The sequence below is a fragment of the Ostrea edulis genome, chromosome 9 (genome assembly GCF_947568905.1).
Source record: "Ostrea edulis chromosome 9, xbOstEdul1.1, whole genome shotgun sequence".
In the NCBI taxonomy this organism is placed as follows: Eukaryota; Metazoa; Mollusca; class Bivalvia; order Ostreida; family Ostreidae; genus Ostrea; species Ostrea edulis.
Window position 1 is genome coordinate 33,531,925 of NC_079172.1, and position 16,582 is coordinate 33,548,506.

The 16,582-nt window shown below is 35.1% G+C and overlaps 1 protein-coding gene across 12 annotated transcripts in view; it reads left to right on the plus strand.

Moving 5' to 3' along the window:
- LOC125657510 (mitogen-activated protein kinase kinase kinase kinase 4-like) overlaps positions 1–16,582 on the plus strand; it is a 79,509-nt gene that overhangs the window by 16,142 nt on the left and 46,785 nt on the right. For 2 of the 12 annotated variants that reach the window (XM_056150319.1, XM_056150320.1), the window contains exons 13-21: positions 16–185; positions 734–812; positions 1,622–1,666; positions 4,283–4,506; positions 5,195–5,275; positions 7,904–7,938; positions 8,571–8,707; positions 11,298–11,312; positions 14,912–14,973. In XM_056150319.1, coding sequence (XP_056006294.1) covers positions 16–185; positions 734–812; positions 1,622–1,666; positions 4,283–4,506; positions 5,195–5,275; positions 7,904–7,938; positions 8,571–8,707; positions 11,298–11,312; positions 14,912–14,973 — 848 coding nt within the window. The remainder of the gene's footprint in view (positions 1–15; positions 186–733; positions 813–1,621; positions 1,667–4,282; positions 4,507–5,194; positions 5,276–7,903; positions 7,939–8,570; positions 8,708–11,297; positions 11,313–14,911; positions 14,974–16,582) is intronic. The other 10 variants (XM_056150321.1, XM_056150322.1, XM_056150326.1 and 7 more) reach the window with 7 other exon arrangements.

Below are 16,582 nucleotides of genomic sequence, written 5' to 3' on the forward strand. Positions count from 1 at the left end.
ATCACTTTATTGTAGGTCCTCAAGATTTTCCAATTTTGTGGAGACCTGTCTACTGAAGGATTATATGCAGCGACCAAACACAGAGACATTACTGAGACATCCCTTTATAAAGGACCAGCCCACAGAAAGACAGGTCCGCATTCAACTGAAGGACCACATTGACAGGCACCGCAAAAAGAGGCCAGGTCAGTAAACAGGCACCACAGAAAATAGTAATATGGACACATGTAAATATAGATGGTCACAGTCTGATTGACTGACCAGCCACATTTTGTACAGTAATTACAGTAAAACACATTTATAGTGAACTTCCATGGTCAGCGAAAAACGGTTTGATATAACCAAATTTTGTAATATTGAACAATTTTTTGTTGTTTTCCTCCTATGTGGAACTTTGCAATAAGCGTGAATTTGTTATAGGCTTGTTTGTTATCAGCAGGTTTTACAGTACTCAGGTGTAGAACTGTAGTGTGACAAGTGATCCCGCTGCCACTGGCATTGATCTCTGGATTTAAGTCGAGATGCTTTTACTTTAGTCCATACAGTTTAATTAAATTTCAGACCAGTATGAACACATTCACAAGACTCAGATTAAGAAATAGCCTCCTATCAGTGCTTTGATTCTGAATTTTGCCAGACCTTGTGTAACATTCAAGGCACGGCTGTTAAACATGTTAATGTGAAATTGAAAATATATTGAATGTTAAGCTAATGGAGCTGAGTTTGAATTCAGATGATGAAGACAATATGACAGAATGGGTGCCTAGTGATGTGGAGGAAGAGGAGGACACAAACATGGCTGGAGAACCCAGGTAAACTAGGGGTGGATCAGTGGGGACGGGGATTCAGAGGGAGAACCCAGGTAAACTAGGGGTGGATCAGTGGGGACGAGATTCAGAGAGAGAACCTAGGTAAACTAGGGGTGGATCAGTGGGAACGGGGATTCCGAGGGAGAACCCAGGTAAACTAGGGGTGGATCAGTGGGGACGGGATTCAGAAAGAGAACCCAGGTAAACTAGGGGTGGATCAGTAGGGACGGGATTCAGAGAGAGAACCCAGGTAAACTAGGGGTGGATCAATGGGAACGGGGATTCAGAGGGTGAACCCTGGTGAGGTGAGGGGTGAACCCAGATGAATGTATGGGGGTGGGGAACCAGAAAGTGAACACTTGGATACTTTGGGAGTGGATTATGGATGGGAATCAAGAGTGTTAATCCAAGGAAGTCAGGAATGGATCTAGTAGGTGGGGGAAATGGAGGGAACCCAGGAAAGTTAGGGCTGGATTGAGTGGGGGCATGGAAACAACTGATGAATTATAATTAACCAAGGTGGATCTTTTGGAGCGAGGATACAGTTAGGTGTGTTCAAGTAACCACAGAGGGGGAAACAACTGGGTATTGGGTATATCTTTGTAAACCAGTGTGGAAATAGCTAGGTATGCCCAAGTAAGCCTGAGAGGATGGAAGGGATGATTCAATCGCAAATCTGTTACTCTATTGATGTAAGCATAAACCAGGCTTTTCATTTTGCTTAATGTTTTAAAGGTTTTGGTTTATGTTTACGTTGCTTGATCTGTGTACATTGTGTATAATGAATAATTAAATGACATGTACTTTCCCAGCACGGCGAGGCGAAGGGACAGCCGGCAGGACCCGAACAGACCAGTGTAATGTTGCCATGGTTACCAGATCTCACTCTCAATGTGTACAGCACTGGTGGTCTCGGGCAAATCCATAACTATAGCAACGGATAAGAATTCTAGTAGTCCATCACATACATGTATTGTAGATATGAATTCTGTACACGTCTATGTTGTTCAGCGGGATTTTAGAGAGAGAATAGTTCATTATTTGTGTACATTGGACTTTGCTTACAACGAGGTTCAGGGGAAATGAAATAATCTTGTTTTACGTTGTCTTTGTTATGTCAGTAATCATGATATTATCCGGAATATTGCAAGATAGCAACAAATTCTAACACAAAATATGTCTTACTCAGCGATTTTTTCCCTTATATAACTGGTACCGATAAACGATACCATTCCCAAATGCCAAAAACCATTGATTTTTCCCAATTTTGAGGCTATAAATTCCCAACTTACTTGCCGAAAAATAGAGCGCTGACATCATAATTTACTTAGTCTGAAACGTTGTACAAGTTAACTAAAATGTTCACTTCCAATATTAAATTGAAAGTACAGATCATGGCAGTGCGCATGTTTTGTAGAGCTACGACGATTCTAAAACAAGCCTACGACGATTCCTTATGTCTCACAACAGCAAATATTACCGTAAAAAGTTTGTAAAGAGATGAATACTTCTTGTTTTGTTCTCTTTTTTTCTTTTCTTTTAGTTGAAATCATTTGCTGATACATTGGTAGACAATTCCCAATTTGTTTGATTTTGACACTATTTTTCCCAATCGAATGGGTACCGGTACCAGTACCAGTGGGTAGAAAAAAATTGCTGTTACTGCTAATATAGGGATAAAAAATCTTAAATTTTCTAAACACAAAGGTGTTGGTGTAAACAAAATAAACATGTTTTTCTTTTTTAAACACACTGATGACACTATCAGTTAAATTCATCAAGGTAAAATGACTAGTTTTCTATTTCAGAATTTATGCATATGTAAATTGTAGATGTTTCCTTTTTTTTCATTTATTTAATTTCATCAAGAGCAATTAAAATTTCATCTGTTATTATCTTGACATGCAATGCCTGTCCAGGTTTCAAGTATTTGGAATTAATATTTGCCGCGACTGTTTTTCTGGTTGACTCCATGGAAACCATCAACATTGCATTCCAAGAGTGCATTTGTTGTATCCAATATTCATTTTCATTTATGAGGAATAAATTCAAATATTACAGTAACTGTAATTTTCATTAAACAAATACACTGTATGAAGGGATTGAAATTGGAATCCAACATTCTTTCATGATAAACTGTATCTCGTTATATTCAATCTCATTGTAAATGAAGTTCTTTGTAGAAGAAAATCTGTGAAGTCCCCTAGTCAGATAGACATATATTGTTCTCGATACAACACTTTAGATAGAGCACATTATAAGTATATAGAAATCTATTGCTATCCCAAAGCCAGATAGATGTGTATTGTTTAGTGGATTAAATAAATAGATAAATGTTTATTTGGTATATATACATTACATACAAATTTACATACATAAATACCAAGGATAACCCATGAAAGTTTGAAAGCTTATTTCCACTGAGGTCCTTTGATGCACGGATGTTTGACATGCTAGGGGGTCATTCTCCAAGATAACGAATATTAAGTTCAGTGAAATGGAATTCGTAGAGGTGCACTAGATATAGGAGTTCTTTGTAGATTGTATCGTTGCTATATTGCCATGGTAACTGACCCCGAGGCCACGTCATTGTTGTACACATCTGTTACTGATTACGTGCATGCCTGTGATAATCAAATTTCTGAAAAGTTTCAGTTCCATTCTGATGAACAATTATTGTGCCATGTTTTCTTTCTTACTTAAGAGTTATAAAAAGAATTTAAAACATCTGTCTCACTGAAAAAATGAAATGATTGTGGATGAAATGCATGCAATTTAGACTGGCTAACCTGGAAGTGAAAAAAGTTCAGGGGCTGGGTGTGGGGTTTGAAAGGGCATAGATAAGGGCCGGAAACATAAAGCAGAGAGCTTGACTTGGGCTGTGAAGAGGGCAAGGCAGAATTATTTTCTTGGTTTTCTGTGTTCTCATAAAGCTTATAACATTGAAAATTTTGTTGTGATGAAAGACCAAGACTAAGGCATGAGAACCAAGGAATTAATTCTCTTGGCCTAGAAAGCTTATGAGCAATTTTCCATTCTGGTTTGCAACTTTTCAGCTCTACATTGAGAACATTTAATAACTTTAATCAAACTCCATTTTTTCTGTTTCATGAGAAATCTGCATATTCTATGTGTTTATAAGCTTTTAATCTTTGTTATATTCTTTATATTGATATCATAGTAGTGAATGCATAAGGAGAAATAATAATGTATATTTTACCGTAGTTTTATTATAACCAGTTTTTGGGAACTGCTGACATCACTAATGTAAGCTATACCTTAATAATGAAAGTGCTTCTAGTGATTTGCAGGAGATCATTCTTGGAGACAAATAGAATAAATTCTAATCAAGATATACTGATATGTAATATGTTTCTGATTGTCCCCAAAAGTTGACTGTGATGTTGGAGGAGGGGAGGGGGGATGGGCAGTAAAGTTATGACTGGGATTGACTGTTAAATATTTGTTTGTAGCTCCATCCTTCAGATTCCTGGAGAGTCCACACTGAAGCGAAACTTCCAACTGATCCAACAAAGGGAGGGCCACCCCCAGAATTCCCGCCCTGTACCCGTCCAGCAGCAAGGTCGTCAGGGTCAAAGGCCGTCCAGTTCAAAGCAGGGATGGCCCGGACCTTACCAACCACCACACCATGGTCCACCACGGCAGCAACAGATATCTAGACCACCGCAACCTATAGGTCAGTATCCAATATTCATGAAATCTGTTATGTAGGTCAGTATAGGACTTCTATATAGTCTGTAGGTCAGTATTTTGTAAATCTATGTAGTCCAATATATAGGTTGGTATCTGATATCTATAAAGTTTGATATATAGGTTGGTATCGGATATCTCTAAAGTCTGATATGATGGTTAGTATCTGATATTTATATAATCTGACATGTACATGTAGGTCAGTATCAGTTATCTATATAGTTTGATGTATAGGTCAGCTTTGGAAATATATATGATATCAAGACAACTTTAGTCATTAATATTAGATATCTTGAACACTACAATCATTCTACACAGGATATCTAGATGATTGCAATTGATATTAGATATTTAAAACTGTGTAGAACATGGATGCATTCAAATGCAGTAAATATGATGCATTCAAATTATGAATTTTACTGCCATAAGACAAGCCAACTCTGAAGTTTATGTAATGCAGAATAAGGAGGAAAAAATGATTGATTTATATAGAACTGAATCTTTTATTTTCATTATTTTTTTTTTAGCTTTAGATGTAGCAAAGTTTACCATGAGTTGATATGAGCTTTTCTGATGTGAAATCGCCAAAATATCCATACCTTTCTGATTTCTCCTTTTTAAGCATGGTGTAATTGATTACAAGAATGCATGGTTTTGACGCATTGTGTTTCTAGCAAAGGAAAAATCCCAGGAAAAAAGCAGCGAACCGAAGCACGAGGACAATAGTGAATCTGGGTCAGAGGATGAACATCCAGGTCACAGCAGACAGACTGTCTTTTTTACCTATTACTCAGTGCTTTACTTAAACAAAAACATATAATTCAAACCAGAGAGGGAAGAGTCCATAGCCCTTCATTGTAATCTGGTATTGCCTGTCCAGATTCAGTGTTGCTTTATTGTAATTTGGTATTGCCTGTCCAGATTCGGTGTTGCTATTAGCTGGAATGGGACATTCAACCTATTAGGTCGCTGGTTTCCATGGAATCAACAGTGGCAGGCAGTCACTGCAGATGTTAATTTCAAACACTTAAAACCTGGACAGGCATAACATGTCAGTGGTCTAACTTAGGATTTCCAGTTTGTTTGATAGAATTTAAATGCATTTTCTGTCAAACAAATTAATGTTTTGATGGTCAGTCTTGGTCGATGTCAGTGTCCATTTACGGCTGGGTGGTACCAGTCAGTAGATGACTATCCATCTATATCTGGATGAACCGGTCAGTTAAGAGTGCAGATACTGGGGTATTATGGTGCTCTGTTACTAAGGTACTATACTACCCCTGAAATAGTTGCCTCCCTTGATCCATAAAGCCTTTTATTCACCACTATATGTTATGGCATGCAGTGAGGTATGTCTACGCAGTGTATTGGAATTCTCTGTCACAGAAGTGTTCCAACATGATTTACGAAGACTCCATAACTTCATTACATCAGTTGAATGATTGAAATGTTGAGATTCTGATGTTTAAAATTCATTTGAACTCTCTTCTGCGTCCCTTGTTGTTTTAGAGAACCAGAATTGCCCTTTACCTGTTAAAGAACAAGAGACAGAAAATGGCTTCAGTGAGATTTGAATCACCAACACTATTCTGACAGTTTAATGCACTGGATCACTGGCTGACTTCCTCCAGTGCTATGTATAGGGATTATGGACTTTTCCCTTTATCTGAGATACCAGTCCCAAATGTGTAGCATCCACAGGGAATCTCAGCTACTCCATTTCTCTCTGTCCTAGAAATACAACTGAGATAAGTTATGAAGTTAGGTAAACTCCTGAGTGAATTGTTCATCTGATATTGACAGAGCTAAGCAGACATTTTCCTGTCATAATACATTATTTGACAATTATACACATAAAAGTTTCCCAGGTTTTAAGGATTAGGATTTTTTTGTGGAATGTAAAATTTCTTCACAACTATGATAATAAGAAGGGAAAGATGGGGTAGCTATGTTTTCAGTATGTGTCTGTCAAACAATATAGTGGGAAGATTTATGTTTGCCAGTTACCATGGTTACACAAAAAATGAAAAAAATAATTCTCCTTAGATTTGGTTTGCTTCATAAAGCCTTGATGTCTGCAGCATTGTTAATTTTGATATGGATTGAAATGAAAACATAAGGTTTGTGTTAGTTTCGGGGAAAAAAAGAAGACATTTTTTGGTTGTTCAACAGTATCAAACATGAATACAATTACTTTCTAGATGATAAAGAAAATTTGAAACTTTCTGATGTGACTATTTTGGTAACTGGCAGAGTGGTCTTTCTATGCCAGGGAGGAGTGCTTTTTCCCAGAGTGATATTCAATTTAACGATCACCCACTGACCACATCCCCCTCCCCCCCCCCCCCCCCATCCGACCACAATCGCACCACCACACTATGAAGCACCCACCCACTAGAGCCTTATCCCTTATGTAAATTAGGATGGTGTATATACTCTGATTCTAACATTATTTGGCACTGGATATTAATGCACTTTGTTTAACATCTTTTAAATGTGTACAAGAGATTCTTGGAGAATGTTATATAAAATGTAATTAAAAATCAATGTCAAATAAAATTTCAGTTGTTAAGGCTAAAAATTGTGTGGTTTCAATTACATGCTTTTCAGAAATAGGGTAGGTAGGCAGAATTTTTTTTTCATTGGTGAATAAAGTACATGTATTAAAAAAGTTCTAACTCAAGTGGATATATTTAAAAAGATTAGGGTCAGAGATAAAAAAAAAAAAAAAGATAAGGTAGGTGAAGAAACGGAACCACACAATTTACTTTTCTATACCCAACGCTTGTTTACACTGAGCATTATTACAAAGAAAGGAAATGATTACCAGGAATTATGATGGTGCATGCATTATTGGCATTGGTGCATGCTGTGCTATATCAGACAAGATTAGTTAATGATGTGGTGTCCTTGACCCTATGGTGTCCTTGACCTTTTATGGTAGAGTATCCATACTCGGAGATGCAGATTGTGTAAAGGACAAACTTTGAAAGGAAGCTTGTAAAATACCATGTGAAATTAGGTGGTATGAAATGTAGTAATCTTTGTATTGGCATGCTAGTTATATTTAGAATTGGCCAGTTGTGGATTCTGATTTCATTCAGTTTTATAATCCTTGGTTAGCTTGTCTACATCTTTGATTTTTTGTGAAATTTCATTATTGTAAAAGATTAATGTATTTGAAATTTGCAATAAGAAAGGAATCATGGGTAAAGAATTTGAAGTGGCGGATCCAGTGGGATGGATCTGTCACCAATGGCTGTATGATTATGGATGACCTATTGAATGCTGTTTATTAACTGATTGTACTATCAGAAAACTTCAGTATGAATGCTATGTATATATATATCTGTGATTTGAAGACATTTTATTTTATCTTACAGAACAGAGACCATCAAGTAAAGCACAGAAACCTGAGGTAAATGGGGTTTGTTGGAGTTGACTATTTATACTGTGTGGGCACAAAATGCTGTGTTATACACTGGTACAGAAAATATGTATCTATGATGACTGGGGTTTTCTTTATATTCATTCAATGGATTAAACAGTTTGTTAAAAAAACAGGAGAAATACCTGGTACATGCATTTTGGCAAGCAATGACCTAACCTTTGCTTATGACAATACATTTATACAACTAAATATAACCAATCCACGTATTGATGTCCCCAGGTTTTCTAGCCTACAGATACAGGAATTTTTTCAAGTAGTGTAAAAGTTATATCAAATGGAGAGAATATTTCATGGGTTGTGTCTATCAGAGAAAAATGCTGCTCCATGAACATGGAATAAGGAGCGAGTATCTTGTAAGTTGTGTCGATCTGAGTTCCACAAAAAGAGCTGGCCCATTTAGTGACATTAGATTTGTTTTGTAAGATATTGTATCATCAGCATACATATAGTTATTTTTTGTGTGAATGATGTTTATTTTGTGTTTCGTAAGACAACTAGTGTGCAGTACCATTTATATAAAGAACATGAATTCGTAGAGCAGCTGATGGACATGTGTGTCTGAAGGAGCACATTTGTCATGTATGTCTTGTGTGTTGTAGGACCTAGATAAATATGCCAAACAACTGATAGATATGTTTCCCGAGGAGAAGGGGTCCTCCGATGAGGAAGAGGAGAATGAGGAGGAGAGTGTGACAAGGGATGGAACTCTTCTTGCCTCTGACCCTGCCAGACCTCTGTATGTATATTATGTTGTGTAGTCCATAAGTAGTCATCAACCCCACCCCCGTTCCATGCCCCTTGGGTTAAGCAACAGCTGTGCCACAGATTTCACAATGAATAAGTTCTCTACACTTCTGTAAAGTTTTCCAGGTATTGTATTTCAAAGAATATTAAGACCAACATAGTCCAAGAAAGTATAGATAAAGGTAGTATCGATGTTTTCATAAAAAGACATTCTAATATAGTTACTGTAATGAATGAATTTTGTGTGGGTGACAAGCAATTTGATATTTCATGTCAGCAGAAACTGTATATTCATTAACCATTTTCTAGTAGATGGAAGATAAAGGAGGGCTTCAATGACCTCATGAAATATCTATGTTTTGGGGGAAATTCTCAAATTTTGAAATATTCAATCATCGAAATGAGATATATAGTGTTTAATTCTATTTGTTCAGAGATTGAGGACTTATCTTAGTGAAATCTGGGGTACTGGCACTCCAGTTTCCTGTGGGGGAAGGGTTTTTCCTCTTTATTAATAGGGAACACTGTAATATCTGTGTAATTTTCAAACTAATTTTTCCCTGGAAATGCAACACAGATTATCCTTATTGTATTTTACCACATTGAAGCATTACTCGAGATTTTATTACCAAAATTTTTTTTGTTAATGTACCAATCTTTCTTTTCATAAAGATGTAGTCTTTCTGTGTGTAGTTTTAGAGCGTGGAACTTTAGCTCACCTGAGCTTATCTGGTGAATGATTGTCTGTTGTTCTGATGGATATAAACTTTGTACATGTGAACATGTCTTCCTAGAGACTGTGTATACCACAAATGTTCCTCTAGTTCTGGTCATGGAGATAAGTTGTTAACTTATAGCTGGCCACCATATAAGTGATCATTTTGATTATAGGTGGGTTTTGCTCGACTGAAAGAAACAAATCTCCATTTCTCCAGAATGACTAATTACAATGTTTGTATGCAGTGCTGTTGCAGAAATATCAGTTTTATTAGGGCTTTTTCCTGTGTTATCCTCACTCAAAACAGATTGATGCTAAATCGCCCGACTCGACGAGAGTATTCTTATAGAGATTTTTAACAGATTGTTGCTAAATCACCCGACTCGACTAGAGTATTCTTATAGGGATTTTTAAGTTGTATAATGCAGTCACTACTTTTTGTTTTTGATTGGCTGAGCTACGTTTTTTAGACTCCTTGCAAAATGTTAAATAGATTCTATAGGGCTGATACTCATTGAGTCATTAACTCTACTGATGAGTTAGCTGTAGGAATGATACTCATTAAGTCATTAAATCTACTGATGAGTTAGCATGCTGATACTCATTGAGTCATTAAATCTACTGATGAGTTAGCTGTAGGAATGATACTCATTGAGTCATTAACTCTACTGATGAGTTAGCTGTAGGAATGATACTCATTGAGTCATTAAATCTACTGATGAGTTAGTATGCTGATACTCATTGAGTCATTAAATCTACTGATGAGTTAGCATGCTGATATTCATTGAGTCATTAAATCTACTGGTGAGTTAGCATGCTGATACTCATTAAGTCATTAAATCTACTGATGAGTTAGCTGTAGGAATGATACTCATTAAGTCATTAAATCTACTGATGAGTTAGCTGTAGGAATGATACTCATTGAGTCATTAAATCTACTGATGAGTTAGCATGCTGATACTCATTGAGTCATTAACTCTACTGATGAGTTAGCTGTAGGAATGATACTCATTGAGTCATTAAATCTACTGATGAGTTAGCATGCTGATACTCATTGAGTCATTAAATCTACTGATGAGTTAGCATGCTGATATTCATTGAGTCATTAAATCTACTGATGAGTTAGCTGTAGGAATGATACTCATTAAGTCATTAAATCTACTGATGAGTTAGCTGTAGGAATGATACTCATTGAGTCATTAAATCTGCTGATGAGTTAGCTGTAGGAATGATACTCATTGAATCATTAAATCTACTGATGAGTTAGCATGCTGATACTCATTAAGTCATTAAATCTACTGATGAGTTAGCTGTAGGAATGATACTCATTAAGTCATTAAATCTACTGATGAGTTAGCTGTAGGAATGATACTCATTGAGTCATTAAATCTACTGATGAGTTAGCATGCTGATACTCATTGAGTCATTAACTCTACTGATGAGTTAGCTGTAGGAATGATACTCATTGAGTCATTAAATCTACTGATGAGTTAGCATGCTGATACTCATTGAGTCATTGAATCTACTGATGAGTTAGCATGCTGATACTCATTAAGTCATTAACTCTACTGATGAGTTAGCTGTAGGAATGATACTCATTAAGTCATTAAATCTACTGATGAGTTAGCTGTAGGAATGATACTCATTAAATCTACTGATGAGTTAGCTGTAGGAATGATACTCATTGAGTCATTAAATCTACGGATGAGTTAGCTGTAGGAATGATACTCATTAAATCTACTGATGAGTTAGGCTGGTGACCCTGGCTTTACTCAGGTGAGTGTGGTGGCCCATGTGCCTCTTGTTCTATGTTGATGTATTGTTTACTAACCCATGTTGAGTGTGTGAAATTGTTTTATTACAGAAAGAGAAATGCTATGTACGTCCTGGTAGTAAGATTTTTACATTGTATACAGGAGCCTTGTTTTGACCTATAAACACGCCTGTATACCTGGCCAGTTGTACCTCCCCTAGCCTATCTATAACCTTACACTGTATGTGTACTATGAGGAATAGTATTTCTATCTTGATCCTTTGATACACTTGCACTTCAGCAAGTTTAAGATTATATCACTGAATACAGCTATACTTTCATTGTTTTCATGGTACAACAAAATTTGGTGAAATAGACACTATTGGATACCTTGACCATTAAATATGTCCAATGAATATCTTGACCATTGAATGTATTCATTGAATACTTTGACCATTTCTAGTGATAGGTTATCAAAATATAATGGAGTCAAGTTGGATTTTGTTCAGAAAAATAAACATGTGTGAAGTGAAAGAGAAATAACATACCATATTGAAATGACATTGACAGCACAAATGAATGATTTGGATTAGTGGAAGGTGACTGATAATTGCACTAAATTTCAATGTGCATAAATAGGTACACATACAGTGTCACATATATGTTGCTACCTGTATTCACTGCCTAGAAATATTTGCAGGACGATGGTCGTTTTCTGGTGGTAGATCAATTCCTGTATTGCTGGTTGGCTTATGATTGTAAATCCTGCAAGTTTTAAAGAACAACTCTAGTTAATGTCTAGTTTAAAGAAAATTCTTTGCTGATTTTGTAGTTGGGTGACCTGCTAAGGTCAAACTTTTTAAACACTTTCTCTGCATTGTCCTGCAAGATCACAATTTGATAGTCTACACTATGTGGGTGATGGAAATTTAGTATTATGGGGGCGAATTTAAAGGGGAGTTGGGAACACAGCTTAGTACTACTAGCAATGGAGTTGGTGGGCGTACATTGGAGTGCGTTTGTGTCGATTTGCTGGTTTGTGTTTGCCTCTGTTTATGATGATAATAATAATAATAATGTCCTTTATTTAAATAGAATAGCACAATTAGTTTAAAAACTAGTTTACATTGTGGTACTGAAAACATAATACAGACAGCAGTATTATACAGATACAATATAAAATAGTATATGAAGGTATGTTGTATACATACATGTACGCTATTTATGTATTTAAAACTAAAAATAAAACTGAAAATGAATAAAAAATAAAACAGAAAATTATCAAAAACAAATCTATATGGTTTCAATTTCCCGAATGAAAAAATTTCTAAGATAAGCGGATTTAAAAGTTTCCAATGTTGGTAATATTTTTAAAATTCTGGCATATTATTCCATAACTGTGAATCGTAAATTGTAAAAGATCTAAAATATTGTGTCTTTGCTCTCTGGATATATAATGAATTACTTTGACTTAATCTGGTAGATCTACTGCAAATTTCATGAACATACTGAAAAACATCTAAATAATCGGGGGTTAGACCATGTAAAACTTGGAAGACAAGAATGATAGTTCTATATACAAAATAGTCTGACAGAGGCATCCATCTAAGATGCTGCATCATTTCTGTTGTAGGTGTATAAAAATTTCTATTTAAAATCACTCTAGCAGCTCGCTTTTGAAGTTTGCATAATTTGTAAAGACCAACCTTGTTTTTCATATTGCCCCAAACAGTACAACAGTAGTTAAAATGAAGAAAAACAGTTGTATTAAAAATTTTCAGTAATAATTCATTTGACAAGAATGAATGTAATCTAGATAATACAAAATACATGGGATTGATTTTGAGTTGGAATTCAGTTTCCATGGAAATTCCATAAATGTCCGCATTAAGAGCAATGTTGAAATGATAATGAATTGTATTTGAAAATCGAGGGCTGAGCTGCCAGTTTTGATGATTGATAACGATTTTTCATAATTGTTTATTACGTGTATCGCCATTTGAAGTTGAAATACAGAAATATCTCCCAGAGTCACAGAGCTGCGCTTGGCATAAAATAATAAATATAGATGATCTATTACAAAAATATTTTTCACCAATTACCATTAAATCATTTGAATTTATGGCTGCCAATTTGTTAATGTGTATATTTTACTGTTTTGTTGGGATGTAATAAGTAGTGTTCTATGATATGGTTTTTGTACATTGAAACGAGTATAAATTTTGTATTTCGTAGTGGTCTGAAATTCCTGGGAGTATCCATGAAATCCATGAAATTTAGCATAAAACATCTTGAGCTTTTCCAGAACATCATTAGTGTGTATCATTCTGTATAGTGTGATGTGTGTCCCATATTTGTATATACATGTATTGAAATAATCCTATATATGATGATATATGAAGAATGTGTATGATTACAGTATGTCTTTTGCTAATAACAATATTTCTACAGTTCTTTGTATAACACAGCAATGACCTCAGACGACTACTAACCAACTCCTCAGATCAGTCTGCCCATCTCAGCCATTGTCATGTGTCCTCAGCTCCTCAGATCAGTCTGCCCATCTCAGCCATTGTCATGTGTCCTCATTGTTGTACATTTGATTATCCTGTACTTCTCGAACTTCAACAAAACTCGGGATTGATGGAGGAGACAACAGATCAGTGTACAGTCGATCGTGGCGTTGACAATAACTGAGACTGGGCACTGTTTCTTCGTTGTAATTTTTAATGTAAAGCCTACTTTTATTTATTGCACAAATTACTTATTTCTCAAATTACTTATGTACAAAACCAGATTGAACAAACTACTCAATAATTCATTGTCGATGAACAGAATATAGATGAACAAATTATTCAATAATTCTCTGTTGATGAACAAACTATTCCTTAATTCACTGTCGATGAACAAACTATTCAATAATTCACTGTTGATGAACAAACTATTCAATAATTCACTGTTGATGAACAAACTATTCAATAATTCACTATTGATGAACAAACTATTCCATAATTCACTGTTGATGAACAAACATTCCTTAATTCACTGTTGATGAACAACCTATTCCATAATTCTCTGTCGATGAACAAACTATTCCATAATTCTCTGTTGATGAACAAACTATTCCATAATTCACTGTCGATGAACAAACTATTCAATTCACTGTTGATGAACAAACTATTCCATAATTCTCTGTCAATGAACAAACTATTCCATAATTCTCTGTTGATGAACAAACTATTCCATAATTCACTGTCGATGAACAAACTATTCAATTCACTGTTGATGCTACATTTTAAAATGATTCAGTACCCCGAAGCATCTGGAAATTGAACTTCATACTTTAACAGTATCTGATGAATAAAACTATTTATGTGATGTCAATGTTATTAACCTATACAATTGCATTTGATGTTTTTATTTACTAACAATGGGGAGACAACTCTGTCAATTCTGCATGAACAAACAATGCAAACTATTGAGATGTATGTTGATTAATGGTTGTTTGTATTTTGATGTGTCCAAATTGCAATATCAGTGAAACATGTTCCATAAACGAGGAAATAGGAAATGAATTTATGGAAGGGTGATCTTAAATTGATATTGCCAGAAACCAACATGTCTGTATAAATTCACCATATTAACTTTTCTTCAGTCCTTGTGACACATAGGTTTTGCAATTTCATTAATGATATGAATTTTAATGTTCGGATTTTCTGTTTCAGTCCAACAGGGGGTTTTAACCATGACACATTAGAAACTCTGTCTTCCATGGTCATCCATACTGGTAAGTGTCTGTCTGTCTGTTTGTAAACCTTGCAGTCTGTGGGCAGTAATTGTAGTTGCAGTCTTCAACAAAAGTTTATAACGGGATTGCAGTACAGTAAAAGCTTGATAGCTTTTGCATTCACTGGACACAAGCACATTTTTCTAGGTTGCGTATTGTAAAATAAATAAATGAAATTGAATATATTTATAAAAATATGTATATTTAGGATAACGAGTGGGATAAGAGACAGGCGTATGAAAAAGAAAAGCTGCAGTGGAGAAAGGACTGGTCTTGGCTGGTTTTTGAAAGAGAATATGTATTGATAAAATAACATGTTTATTTGATGTACCATAATTTTCTGAATATAATATGCAACACACACATACCAGAATTGGAATAAACTTATCTTATCTTATCATACCCATTTTGGGCTAAGCCTTGAAAATTGGGGATAAAACGTACTTCATGTGCATGATATGCCTCAAAAATTTTGACCTAGTAGTAATCTTAAATTTATACTTTGCAGTAATTTTCACTGAATATTTTTGCGGAAATAATGGGTTCTAAATGAAGAATAAGAATTTGCAAACCGCACAGCTATATATTTTTGAGGACTTTTAGGGATTTTTTTAGGGTCTGTATGTAGGGGGCCGAAATAAGGCCCCATTCCCAATACTAAAAAGCAGGTATTTTTCCCCAATGTTTGCTTTGAAATTCCCCAAAAAGGTCAACATATTACAATTTTTACTTCAAAATTCTTTAGTATAAACCTAATTTTTTTAGCCTCTGCTTATTTAGATGAGGTAAGTTTTGATGAAATTGAAAGTCATAAGGAGTCTAATTATTCCTTAATGCACTGGTTTGGTTTTCTCCTTTTATCCATAGAACATTTTTCCCGGTTTCAAGCAAATGTCGCTATTTTTCCCAAATGGAAAGGCCCTTGAAATCAAGACCTTAAAAAACCCCGACTTTGTACATTCTGCACTATTGAAATTTTGTTGCATAAAGATGGGTATCTGATGTATCCATACCAGTCATTTAAGGCAAAAGAAAATGTAATAGTGTATGCGGAATCACGGAAATCGGACAGCACGTTAATTTAATCTGCATGATTTTTTTCACTTATAAAATGTGTGGGGAAAAAAATAATAGGTATTTCTGTACCCTTCTGACAAAATCAAATGACAAGTGCAGTGTATACAACAATGGCTTTGTAAAAGGTACTGGTTGTCGTCTCTTTAATTCTTCTGCTCATGAAAAGTTATTTCAAAGTTTTTACATTAACATTTCTTTAAAAGATATTCATAAACCTTAGAGTAAATAACTTTTTAGTGGCAAATTCATTTATTTTAGCACATGACAAGGCATTATGTACACATGCCAGAATGGTTGCATATGAGGTGAAGAATATTCATATGTAATAGATTTTAATTTGGCTGTTTTATAATTATTTAATTATTTACATATTGTATTAAATGTCACATTTTCTACAATTATATGTTTTTGTAGTAATTTTCTTGAGGTCAGTGTTTTGCTTTTATGTATATGATTGTGAAAGAGAGTACAGTATTTATGAACTGAAGGCTGTCTTCGAGTGAAACATTACTTATAAACTACAAAGTTCTAC